The 14,230-nt window shown below is 37.8% G+C and overlaps 2 protein-coding genes across 4 annotated transcripts in view; one reads left to right on the top strand and one right to left on the bottom strand.

Moving 5' to 3' along the window:
* The window catches only part of LOC115222596 (40S ribosomal protein S12, mitochondrial), a 35,478-nt gene extending 33,521 nt beyond the window's left edge, over positions 1-1,957 (bottom strand). Inside the window, exon 1 of the mRNA XM_029792894.2 lies at positions 1,764-1,957. Coding sequence (XP_029648754.1) covers positions 1,764-1,907 — 144 coding nt within the window. The 5' untranslated portion in view covers positions 1,908-1,957. The remainder of the gene's footprint in view (positions 1-1,763) is intronic.
* Positions 1-14,230, top strand: part of LOC115222595 (mitochondrial 2-oxodicarboxylate carrier-like) — a 43,682-nt gene that overhangs the window by 3,131 nt on the left and 26,321 nt on the right. The window contains exon 1 of one of the 3 annotated variants that reach the window (XM_036511632.1): positions 11,265-11,453. The exons of the other annotated variants lie outside the window; for them this stretch is intronic. The gene's annotated coding sequence lies outside the window, so the exon portion shown is untranslated. Of the gene's footprint in view, positions 1-11,264; positions 11,454-14,230 lie in introns of those variants that run through there. 3 annotated transcript variants of the gene reach the window in all.

Below are 14,230 nucleotides of genomic sequence, written 5' to 3'. Positions count from 1 at the left end.
AAAAAATTAATCCATGCTCCTAATTCTGTTTTATCATAGTATTAATATTAATTTCTTTTCGTATAGTATGTAACTTTTAAAAAGCTGACGGCGTACTCTTGCGGGAACTTTTGAAGTAATATACATACATATACACATACACCGAGTAAAAAATTTCAGTTATCTCTTTCTTTCACACATTACTCTGTCTCTTCACACACACTAACAGAAGCACTTCACTTACACAACATACTGTCTGTCTCCCACACCCCATCAAACACACACACATGTACATCAATGCTTCACATGCACGGTAACTTGAAAAGAACTTCCCTCGTCATACAATCGCTTTCTCTTAGTCTCTTTCGCTCTCATTACTTCAAAAGTTCTCGCAAGCCCATATGTAAAAAAAAAAAATTTTTTACGGAAATCGACGGAAAGGTCTACTAGAGACGAAAGATTGCTCATTTTTTAATCTCTGGACCCCTTTGATTACCATTTTATCCGGGTGGATCCCTATGACCATTCGATGTTTATAAACTAGTTTTGGAGATGCTTTCAAAGTTCCCATTTTGCTTTTGACACATTAACTTCTTTAGGTAAAACTATGTAAAATGTTTAAGAAATTTAGCTGTTTCTTGCAAAAAATAGATCGAAGTCAAACCTTTTATATGGACCCTTAAAATACTACTGTGGATCCCCAGTTCACTATTTTGCTTCTGTGGAGCCCTACGGGTCATATGAATCTCGGTTGAGAACCCCTGGTTTATAGAAAATTTAAGCCAACCTCAATACTTGTTCTTTATTTTATTAACCCCAAAAGGATGAAAGGCAATAGAAAATTTAAGCCAACCTCAATACTTGTTCTTTATTTTATTAACCCCAAAAGGATGAAAGGCAAAGATGAATAGAACCAAGGCTTCATCTCGAAACGTAAAGGACCTTAACTAATTATAGCAAGGTATTACCGATTCTGGCATCTCACAGTTATAAAGTCAGTAAAATTACCTTGTAGTTTCCATTTTTCAAGAGGGCCTGGTGTAATTTAACCCTTTTGTTACCATATTTCAGTCTCAATACATTCGTTTCGTTTCATTTAATTTTGAAAATAATGAAGGATTGAGTAAAATAATTTGTTCCTTATTAAGCTGGTGTTTGGAAGGAAGGTTTTAATTTAGATCACTTGAAAACAAGAGGTTTGTACCTCAGTGCCAGGGTTGGGAGAATATGTCTGCAGTTTCTAGTAAATTGATAGATCACATATAGGCTATCTTGTAAAGTATTGGTATGAGGATATGTAACAAGTACTGAATACAAATGGTGAGATGGAAGCACTCCGTCGGTTACGACGATGAGGGTTCCGGTTGATCCGAATCAACGGAACAGCCTGCTCGTGAAATTAACGTGTAAGTGGCTGAGCACTCCACAGATACGCGCACCCTTAACGTAGTTCTCGGGGATATTCAGCGTGACACAGAGAGTGACAAGGCCGGCCCATTGAAATACAGGTACAACAGAAACAGGAAATAAGAGTGAGAGAAAGTTGTGGTGAAAGAGTACAGCAGGGATCACCACCATCCCTTGCCGGAGCCTCGTGGAGCTTTTAAGTGTTTTCGCTCAATAAACACTCACAACGCCCGGTCTGGGAATCGAAACCGCGATCCTATGACCGTGAGTCCGCTGCCCTAACCACTGGGCCATTGCGCCTCCACACTAAATACAAATAACATTAAAGTAAATGAATTAACACTATTCTCTCCTCTACAAACATTAAAATGTCATACCTCTGGCCAAAAGGGATTATATCGGTCCGGTTGTGTTAGAGGAGGTGAGTGGTATGGTGGAGGTGATAGTTCAGTATGGTGAATTATAGGGTTTTTGTTGTGAAACACTGGGTCTTCTCTGCTGAGGACCACTCTACTCACCATGACACATACTGAAGAAGCGTATGAGGTACAGTTTGATAGTCTAAACGTGCACTCTCTCCACTGACTGTCGATTCTGGTAGTAGTCAGAGTGAAGGTGGGTAAATTGCGCACTGAGCGCAGCAGTTGCCGTTCCTTTGCATTTGTTGGTGGTGTACATTCCAGTGCAACATATCACTATCACATTTGAGTGTGCAATTTACCCACCTTCACTCTGACTACTACCAGAATCGACAGTCAGTGGAGAGAGTGCACGTTTAGACTATCACACTGTACCTCATACGCTTCTTCAGTAAGTAGCTTGCTTCCAAACCACATGGCTCCGGGTTCAGTCCCACTGCGTAGCACCTTGGGCAAGTGTCTTCTACTATAGCCTCGGGCCGACCAAAGCCTTGTGAGTGGATTTGGTAGGCGGAAACTGAAAGAAGCCCGTCGTATATATATATACATGTGTGTGTGTGTGTGTCTGTGTCTGTGTGTCTGTGTCTGTGTGTCTGTGTTTGTCTCCCCAACATCGCTTGACAATTGATGCTGGTGTGTTTACGTCCCTGTAACTTAGCGGTTCGGCAAAAGAGACCGATAGAATAAGTACTAGGCTTACAAAGAATAAGTCCTGGGATCGATTTGCTCAACTAAAGGCGGTGCTCCAGCATGGCTGCAGTCAAATGACTGAAACAAATAAAAGAATAATAATTAAAACTAAATAAAACAAGAGCACTCAGAGAGCGCAAACCTCTGCCAAGGCAACACTGAACTGCTCTCACAAACAAGAATACTAAAAACGAACCCAACCACTCTCAAAATTTAAGTAAAAAACAGGAAAAATAATCCAGAATCTTTGTTCCAAAATCTAATCAGTTCATGCCCGTCACAAGGTCAAACATCCCTGAAAGTTTCATCCAAAACCATCCAGCAGTTCGGGAGATATCTTGTCCACAGACAAACAAACACACAACTGAAAACAATACCTCCACCTTTACTAAGTTGGAGGTAACAAACAAGAGAAAATATATTTTCACATGAGGGTATACATAACCTTTCCAAACAGTCAAGTGGAAAATTCTACAATTTACTGACCAAAGTCTTCTTGGTTCCCAGTACATTGGTTTATCTCACTTTAAACAGGGACTCGTATTACAGTTCCTCACGGTGCCCTAATAAACTACCTCTAGTTATAATTAAACCACCATTATATTCAATTACATACAGTCCTCCTTGTTATATTTTAAGCACTATATAATGGTACAGACAACTGCTGTACTCAGTTTGCCAGCTGTATACATGTAACACACATAGCAGTACGCAGTTCATTTCTATATACAGGATATCACTGTTAAGATGACAAAGATATCACTAACCTAAAGTACAAACTCTAACCCTACATTGGAGGAGAGCATTGCTAACTAAGGCTACTTAGTTCAGCTCCATTTTTGAGTAGAGTATCATTAACTTTCTGTTCTATCGACAACTATTTCCCAACCTTCTTGTACTGCCACTTATCACAAACTCATTCCTGAGCCATATGTATTTGTTTCATCTTTCTCCCATACTGATATTTTACCATCAATAACACTTCTAGCTTTGATCCCCCCTGTTTAGTACTGTCACTGCTACCCCTACCTCTAATTATCTCTCATTCTCCTCTCACACTCTTATGAAGTTAACTACCCTAGCTTTCTAATCCTTTGTTTGTATTCTATCTCATATTCACATCCTTGTATCTTAAAAAGAGTACACTCAGACACCTTGCTTAGTTCAACTCCACATTTGTTTGGAAAGGTTATGTATACCCTCATGTGAAAATATATTTTCTCTTGTTTGTTACCTCCAACTTAGTAAAGGTGGAGGTATTGTTTTCAGTTGTGTTTGTTTGTCTGTGGACAAGATATCTCCCGAACTGCTGGATGGTTTTGGATGAAACTTTCAGGGATGTTTGACCTTGTGACGGGCATGAACTGATTAGATTTTGGAACAAAGATTCTGGATTATTTTTCCTGTTTTTTTACTTAAATTTTGAGAGTGGTTGGGTTCGTTTTTAGTATTCTTGTTTGTGAGAGCAGTTCAGTGTTGCCTTGGCAGAGGTTTGCGCTCTCTGAGTGCTCTTGTTTTATTTAGTTTTAATTATTATTCTTTTATTTGTTTCAGTCATTTGACTGCAGCCATGCTGGAGCACCGCCTTTAGTTGAGCAAATCGATCCCAGGACTTATTCTTTGTAAGCCTAGTACTTATTCTATCGGTCTCTTTTGCCGAACTGCTAAGTTACAGGGATGTAAACACACCAGCATCAATTGTCAAGCGATGTTGGGGAGACAAACACAGACACACACACACACACACATACACACACACACATGTATATATATATATATATATATATACGACGGGCTTCTTTCAGTTTCCGCCTACCAAATCCACTCACAAGGCTTTGGTCGGCCCGAGGCTATAGTAGAAGACACTTGCCCAAGGTGCTACGCAGTGGGACTGAACCCGGAGCCATGTGGTTTGTAAGCAAGCTACTTACCACACGGCCACTCCTCCTATAATATAGGAATTCTAACAGAAACAAAAAAAAATTGATCATCATTGCTTCCAAGGTGGAGAGGATTTGCTTATAAGAGTTTTGTGCCAGTGTCATGTAAAAAGCATTTGTCCCAGTACCACATAAAAGCGTTTGTGTAATACCTTGTAAAAGCACTCAGCACACTGTAAAGTGGTTGGTGTTAGGAAGGGCATCCAACCATAGAAACCAAGCCAAATCAGACTGGAACCAGGTGCAGCTTGCCAGTTCTGATCAAGCTGTCCAACCATGCCAGCACAGAAAATGGATGTTAAATGATGATGATTAAACGATATTCATCATCATCATTGTTAACATCCATCTTCCATGTTGGCACAAGTTGGGCCGTTTGATAGGACCCGATGAGCTGGAGGATTGCGTTGAGCTCTGATGTCTGCTTTGGCATGGCTTCTGCAACTGATGCCCTTCATGATGCAAGCCATTGTGTTGGGTGTTTTCTCTTTTCCATGTTACTAGCACTAGTTAGAGCACCAAATAACTAGCAAGATAAAGAAAAAAAACCCTTGACTGAATGGGGTATATTAGAAAGGGAAAGGGGCTTGATGGCAGATTTTGAGAGACTAAAGTATGATATAGGATACAGGCACATGGAGGAGATACATGGTTATCTTACATTATATAAGGGTGGATAGGAGTAACTGGAAAGAAGACGATGATGGTGGTGATGAGGTGTTAACATGTACTCTCATGGTACAAGATGAGTATAAGAGAGAATATGAACAGATGATCAAGAAAGGTGGGTAGATAAGTTCATAGGAGTGTGAGAAGAGAGTGACAGATGGTTAGAGATAGAGGTAGAGGTGGATGTAGTAAATCCAGAACAAGGGTTGAGGTGTTATGATGGCAAATATCAGCATGGGAAGGGGAGATGAAAGACATAGTTGTGACTCAGGAAAGAGAGGTTGATAAGTGACTGTAAAGAAAGGGTGGAGAGCAGTGGTATAATAAAGTTATTAGAACATTTGGTAGAATGTCTTATAGCTTTTGTTCTTACTTGTCTCTGTGCTCTGAGTTCAAATCCCGCTGAGGTCAGCCTTGCCTTTCAACTTTTGATATGTACTAATCCAGGCACAAGTGTGACATAGGTGTGGCTGTGTGGTAAGAAGCTTGCTTCCTAACCACATAGTTCTGGGTTCAGTCCCACTGCTTAGTGTCTTCTATTATAGCCTGCGGCCGACAAAGGTCTTGTAAGTGGACTTGGTCAACAGAAACTGGAAGAATGTGGCGGTGAGCTGGCAGAAACGTTAGCCTGCCAGGCAAAATGCTTAGCGGTATTTCGTCTGCCGTTATGTTCTGAGTTCAAATTCCACTGAGGTCGACTTTGCCTTTCATCCTTTTGAGGTCAATAAATTAAGTACCAGTTACACACTGGAGTCGATGTAATCGACTTAATCCCTTTGTCTGTCCTTGTTTGTCCCCTCCATGTTTAGCCCCTTGTGGGCAATAAAGAATGAAGAGCCTGAAAGAATGTGTGTCCATGTTTGTCCCCCACCATCGCTTGACAACCAATGTTTGTGTCTCTGTAACTTAGCAGTTCGGCAAAAGAGATCAATAGAATAAGTACTGGGCTTAAAAAACAAAAAAATAATAAGTACTGGGGTTGATTTATTCGACCGAAAGTTCTTCAAGGTGGTGATCCAGCATGTCCTCAGTCTAATGACTGAAACAAGGAGAAAGATAAAAAGATAATCCAGGGCAGTGGATTAACAGAACTGTAAGAACATTGGACTGGATGCCTTGTGGTTATTTGTTTGACTCTACATTGTGAGTTCAAATTCTGCCATGACCTACTAGAGTGGCAGATTTAATCCATCACCTGGCTTAACATAATCACCTAGTACCTGGGTACCTTTAGTGGGGTCCTCACTATTGCAAACATTCAGAGCAAGTCTCTAGTCTAAAGTTATCTTCCTCGCTCTCCTTCCTTACATCATTCTTGGAGGTCCTGTAAAGGGTACTGAGCGCTATCCTTTCCCCTGACTAAAAGATAAATATATACTTTGTGAATTGACATGGAGGTGCATAGCTTATGGGTTAGCAGTAACTAGAAAGCCTACCGTGAGTTGAGTTGGGTAGGTTCAATTCTCAGTCAAGTAACTGAAATTTATTTTACCTATTCCTTGTACCTGCCAACCACTACAAAAATATTAAATGTTTTAATTTTCTTTTTAAAGAAATATCTTTTCATAAATAGAAATATTAATATTTCTAAGTCTCTCTAAAGGAGACTATGGCAGCGGTACTGGATAGTAATGATTATGAATATACCTCCTTCCCTGCCAACCACTACAAAAATATTAAATGTTTTAATTTTCTTTTTAAAGAAATATCTTTTCATAAATAGAAATATTAATATTTCTAAGTCTCTCTAAAGGAGACTATGGCAGCTGTACTGGATAGTAATAGTCATCGCCAAGCTAACATGGCAGTCCAGAAAAATAGGATGAATGCTACCGTTGATTAACTCCAAGAGGCCATCGCCTCTAGCTAGCTATGTGACACACGAACCTGTGTCCATTATAACCTGTGAACAGGGGAGGTCAGCCGCTTCCCCTTGCTGGTCTGGCATCTACAGACTAGTTTCAGTGTATTTGCCCCTTATCAATGTTTTTCTGGACTGCCATGTTAGCTTGGTGATAACTATTAATATCTTTTCATAAATTTATAGATTAAATAGTGAAATCTGTAATTGTTCAAATGTCAAGGTTTTTATTTTCTTTTTTTAAAAATATTTTCTCATAAATTTATAAATGTGCAGTATATCTCAGCAAAAACTATAAAGTCGTTTGGCATGACTGTCAAAGTAGGTTAATTCTGAATGTTATTCAAGTCATGCTAATAAATCCTGACACTAATTTTCAAATTTTATTATGTTCCATTACTTTTTTGTTCACTTTAATTCTTCTTGAGTCTATGAGAACGTTCAGATTTAAGAACATTCAAACTTGTCTAAACAAGAAATCTCTGTAGTCATACAATAAAATGAAAAAAAAAATAACAACCCATATTTGTTTTATAACAAAAAAAAGGAGGTTAGTATGTTGAAAGTACCTGAAAAGCTCTGCTCCCCATGTCTTATGTAAACCAGTATTGGAAATTTATGAACAACATACATACCTCAATAGAAAATATTGTATTAGTGAGATGGCAGAGAGGAGGTGCTTAAAGACTCCTTATTGCTCACTGCTTTTTAATGTTCTTTAGACTGGAGGTATTACAATGTAACTAGTTGTTTGAAGTGAAGGTGTGTAGCCTAGTGGTTAAGGTGCTTGGCTCATGTTCTCAAGGTTCATAGGTTCAATTCCTGGACCAGGCAGTTTGATGTGTCCTTGAGTGAGGCATTTCATTTCATGTTGCTTCTGTCTGTCTACTCAGCTGTAATGATTACCAACTATTTTCTGGTACAACCCCCACTTCAATCTCTTTCCTGTTGTTATATTCTGGATAAAGGGTTGATGGGACTAGTTATGACTAGTCCCCTCAAACAATCTGGTTACATTTTTTTTTTTTTAGTACGATGAGATGAGAGGGAGAAATGAAAATAAAAATATACAGCAGAAGGTTGTCTGAAAAAAGAAAAGATCAAGTCAAAAATTATTTGGTGTGAGGTGAAGTGAAAAAAGACAACTGAATGGGATTCTGGGAGGATTAATCACTGCTTTTGCTATTCTAGTAGCATCTATAATCTTCTTATCAATAACAGAAGGAATTGTGGAGACTTGGCAGATCTATTGTCTAGGATTATTCCATCAAAATTCAACATGAAAGTATTCAAGGCTGATGTTTATTTGTCACATAGGTTGTTTTCTATTAAAAAAAAGGAAAAAATTCAAAACAAACATATTTTGTACATTATTTACATTTTATGGATATTTGTCCTCATCTTGTTTGTTGTTAATACAACGTTTTGACTGATATACCCTCCAGCCTTCTTCAGGTGTCTTGGGGAAGTTTCGAACCTGGGTTCTCATTCCTAAGGTATTCTTCGATGTTAATATAATAATAATAACATCGAAAATACCTTAGGAAATTTCCCCAAGACACCTGATGAAAGCTGGAGAGTATATCAGCCGAAACATAGTGTTAACAACAAACAAGATGAGGATAAAATATTCATCGATTGTAAATAATGTACATAATTCCTCATCTCTTAAATATAGAACTGTATTAAACATATTTGGGTGTTTGTAAATGTCTTGTTATGTCCATATATTGTCAATAGCTTTCTAGTTTCTCTGTCAAATTTCTACAATTCGTACTCCATATCTGATTACTGGTACAGTTCTTGCATTTATTGCTTCAAAAACTTTTTTGAATTCAACTTTGGTTGTAATATTTTTCAGGCACTTTCTGTATACTTGCTGCTGGTAATTTGCTTCATTTCTTTGTGTTTTATTCTATCTGCTTCCAGTATTTCCAAATACTTATACCACTGTCCTTTTTCAGCTGTTTTCATTGTTTGTCCATTCTTCTTTGTTCCTTTATCAGTATAGTGCACATTTCAATCCCAAGTCCCATACTTACATCATCATCATCATCATTTAACGTCCACTTTTCATTCTGATATGGGTTGGATGGTTTGATTGAAAACTGGTAATCCAGGGTGGGGAGTGGGGCACTGGGTTCCGATTTGATTTGGCAAGGTTTCTATGGCTGGATATCTTTCCTAACACCAACAACTCTGAGAGTATAGTGGGTGTTTTTTATGTGCCATTGACCTCACACTGGCATTGGACACAACTACGGTCTCACTTGGCTTAACAGATCTACACAAACATGGTATATCACCAAAGGTCTTGGTCACCTGTTACTACTTCCATGAAGCCCAATGCTTGAATGGTGCTTTTTATGTGCCAGTCAGATGACACTGGCATCGGCTATGGTTATAATTTCACTCAGTTCAGCAGGTCTTCACATGCACAGCATATCAGCCAATAATTGAAGGGTACTTTTAAATGGGCTGGTTATGCAACACTGGCATCGGCCACAGCTGCAATCTCGCTTAACTTTCTGGGTTTTCTCAAGAACAACATATCTCCAAAGGTCTCAGTCTCCTGTCATTGCCTCTGTGAGGTCCAACATTCAAAGATCATTCTTCACCACCTCATCCCATGTCTTCCTGGGTCTACCTCTTCCACAGGTTCCCTCCACTATTAGAGTGTGACACTTCTTCACGCAACTGCCCTCATCCATAAACATTTGAGGAAATGCAAACACTATGTACAAGACTTTCAAGTTGCTTCTCAATTTTTTTGCATAAAGCTTTATATCTCTCTCTATATAAACGGCAGTTTGTCTGTGCGTTTTCTGTGTGTCTGTTTTCTCGTACCCTCACTCTGACCACGGCTTTCAACCTATTCTGATGAAACTTGACACACACATAGCCCAATGTCATAATTCAAAACTAACGCAGCGAAAATTTTGAAAAGTTCCCCCAGTTCTGAAAAAAATCGATAAATTCGACATGGGGTCGAGAATCAGAAACCCAAACCACAGACCGTCTAGGGGACGCAACTCCACCTTTTTTAACTCTCAAAAAAATTTACCATCATTTTTTTCCCATTTTTTTGCTATTTTTTGGCTATAACTCTCTAAAAATGCTTTATAGTTATTTCCCTTACAAACCTGAGCAACGCCGGGCGATACTGCTAGTCATCCTTAAAAGGGAGATGATTTATCTGACCATATCCTTTTCACAAATCATAAGCTATTTTAATTTCTTGTAATATTAAATTGAGTGGTGTCATGCCCAATACAAATAGTAACGGAGATAAGCTATCACCTTGAAATATGCCACGTCTGATGTTCACTTTCTCAAGTCTTTAAGTCTTTGTTGCCTTCCAATCAATTTAGTATTCCAGTGCTTCATACTTTCATTAACCATTTTCTCAGTATTTTCTGCCACTCCAAACATTCTCATAGTTTTACTTATCCAACTGTGTCATATACTTTTCTGTAATCCAGTCATGCCACATTCAGTACTGTCACTCTGTGTATACAGTTTCTAATTATCGTTTTATCAACAGGTCTTTTTTATCATCATCAACATCATTGTCATCGTCGTCGGCGTCATCATCATCATCATCATCATCATTGTTATTTTTCTTTTTCTTATTCTTCTTATTATGACCCTTTTCTTTATCAAGGTAATTTATCAAGCAGATAGCATTCAATTATAAGATATCTTTTTACACAGCATTTTTGCTCCATTGTCATGAATGTGTGTATGTATGCACATGTGTGTGTGTGTGTGCACGTATGTATGCATATATATATATATATATATATGTACATACATATATGTTTCTGTATATTTTCAAATTAACATTTTCATTCCATTGTATGTTTATTTTATGTATACATTCAAATTAAGACATATACACTCTATGTACATTCACACATAATTATCTGTACATACATAAGCACATACACAAACATTTATGCATACAAATTAACAAATATTTACGTACAAATCCACTCATGCCTGTTCATACTCAAACACAATTACACAGATATATACACACTCACATACATTTACACAAATACAGATATATTTATAAAGGCATACATATATATTTATATACAAATTCTAACTTGAATATACACAATCTGTATTTAAGAACATATACATATTTGTTAAAAGCTGAACAAATACACATGTACACACACTCACATACACACACACACACACACACACACACACACACACATATCAGTGTATTGACCATGCTATCAGTTGTTGTTATATACCACTGATCACAGTGCGCTACCTTGGATTGTTGTAGCTTTTGGATGATGCCACCCTGCTGGCTAGGTGGGCAGGCCAACATTTCCTCCGAATGGAATACCAGTCTGTTGTAGAGTTGTCCATTTGCAGCTGAGTGGACTGGAGCAACATGAAATGAAGTGTTTTTCTTAACAACACACAGTGCACCATTATTCTGGGAACCAAGGCTACGATCTTGTGATTGTGAGTACAACATCCTGATCACTAAGTCACAAAAATCCTTCACACACACACATACGCACACATAAATATCCTGATACTCTCTTGGCTTTTAAGGACTTGTAGGAAAAGTGACTACCATACAAGAAACAATTTCACTTGTTTATCACTAAAATGCCTTAGGCATAGGACTAAGTTTAAGCCTATATTGCTTGAGGAACTTGTTATTTTTTTTATGTTAATTTCCTAATTTCCTAGTTTGGATTAACAGAATTGTCAGAGCTTCAAACCAAATTCCTTGCTATATATATGTGTGTGTATGTATGCACCATTTGAGCATGATTGTTACCAGCATCGCCTTACTGGCACTAATGGCGGTGCTCCAGCATGGCCACAGTCAAATTACTGAAACAAATATAAGAAAATATATATATATATAATATATATGATGGACTATCCTGTCAAAGATGATGTATGAACATTCAGCTTTTGCCAAACAACCTTCTCAAATGATTTTTTTATAGTGATCAAATGTTTGTGCCACACATTAGCTCATTCACTTCATCAAATTGACATTGTCTGAACAGATGCACTATGTACCATGCATCAGGTGTCAAAGTGAATGCAGAGCAATATGGGATAAAAGTATTTACCAATCATCTCAATCTTTTGTCATCTTTGTAAAGCTCAACATCTGAAAATCATTTTCCACCACTTCACACCATGTCTTCCTAGGTTTTCCTCTTCTACAGGTTCCATCCACATTTAGTAATTAGCTCTATTTTATGCAGCTGTCTTCATCTATATTCATCACACGACCATACCAGTGCAGTCTTCTCTCCAGCATACTACAACTGATGCTTTTTATGCCAAAGTTTTCTTCTCTCAGCACATTTACACTTTGTCATACATGCATACCAACATTGCATATCCAGCAGAGCAAGCTAACTTCATTTGTTTTCAAGCCTTCGCATATCCACATTAGCCACGGCCCATGTTTCACTACCATGTAGTAAAGCTATTCATGCACAAGTATCATACAGTATGCATTTCACTCTGAAGGTGAGGCCCTTTGTTACCAACAGTGGTAATTGCTCTCTCAACTTTCCTCAGTCGGTTCTTTTTCTATCAGCTCCAATTTCAGAACAATCTCCTTCACTGCTAATTTTGTCATCAAGGTAACAGAAACTGTTTACAACTACTAAAGATCCACCTGGGCATTTGGAGAAAGCTATTTCCTGTGTGTTCTTAACCCTTTAGCATTTGATCCAGCCATATCAAGCGCTAAATTTTTATGTCCATATAAGTCAGATCTGATCTCTCATACCTACTTTACTATATCATTCTAAAATTAAACAATCATATCATCAAAATCTTGAAGCTATGAGATAATATGTGATTGATTCAAAACAATGTGAATAAGTATTCCTCTATAGCAAGACACCTGTTTCTGCTTCTCTCTCTCTCTCACCCTAACCTTTCATCATCTGGCACAGGATTACCTCATCTAATGCCCTTTTCCCTCTCAAAATTCTTTGTCTTGCAAGTTACTTGGTGACCCTGCCAGTCCTGGTACCACGTAAAAAGCATCCAGTCCACACTGAAGTGGTTGGCATTTGGAAGGGCATCTAGCTGTAAAGACCATGCCAAAACTGACCTCAGGTGAACTGGTACTACAATAAAAGCACACAGTCCACTCTTTGGGGTGGTTGGTTTGGAAGGGCATCCAGCCATAAAAACCATGGTTAGGAAAGGTATCTAGCTGTAAAAACCATTCTAAAACAGACACAGAAGTCTGATGCAGTCTTCTACCTGGCTGGCTCCTGTCAAACCATCCAACCCATGCCAGCATGGAAGACAGACATTAAATGATGATTATGGTGATGATGATACACTTGACTGTATAATTTGGATGTTAAAGGGTTAATATTTATGGTTCCTGCACATCTACTACACACAAAGTCTACTTTCTTCATTAACCTTCCTGTAATTCCACTGCACTTCTTATGTGTCTATAGCTTGCACTGAATATATTGTATGGAATTTCCACCTTCATCTTTTCTATAGTGTGGACCACCAACATATATATATACACATACGTAAACTATGTAATAATCATATATTTGGTAAATATGTTTTGGACCTTGCTGTGAAAATAGAATCTCATATACATAGTATCAATACCTAGATTAATTAATATACATGACCAGCTTTGCACTGCTATGAAATCAGACTTAACCTGATTACACATGTTTTGTTATGTGCTTTCAACAGCTAGGGAGAAGTAATCCAGTTCTGACAATCGTTTTAACTCTGTAACTGCAAAATTAAATTTCACGGTTATTCTGGTAATGATGTTAAATATCTACCAAAAATAGAATTGGTATCTTCTTCAAGTCATGTTGCTTCAGTAAACTTGACATATCTGGAGAATAAAAAAAACTGTTTTACACAGGATTTTTTTCCACGAAAGATAGACTGGCATATAAAACTGCTTTCCACAGTTAAGGGTAATGAAATTTTGAGTGGATTTATCTAAATTCTTCACTAAAGGTTAATGAAAAACTAAGCTAATTGATTAGTAAACTTGATCTTCCTAGCTGGTTGATAAAGTTTGTGTAAATTAATCAACGAAGGTGTGTGTGTGTGTGTGTGTGTGTTTGGTGGTTCTATTTCACAACATATTTTTTTTATTAGATATAGGTACAAATGTATGTGTGTGGGTGAAAAGATTGCTTCCCAATGTAGTTTTGGATTTCAGTCCCTCTGTGTAGTACCTTGGGCAAGTTGCTTCTGCTATA

The sequence above is a fragment of the Octopus sinensis genome, linkage group LG20, assembly GCF_006345805.1.
Source record: "Octopus sinensis linkage group LG20, ASM634580v1, whole genome shotgun sequence".
Classification (NCBI taxonomy): Eukaryota; Metazoa; Mollusca; class Cephalopoda; order Octopoda; family Octopodidae; genus Octopus; species Octopus sinensis.
The sequence above is the reverse complement of the archived record's forward strand: the minus strand, read 5'-3'. Positions and strand labels throughout refer to the sequence as shown.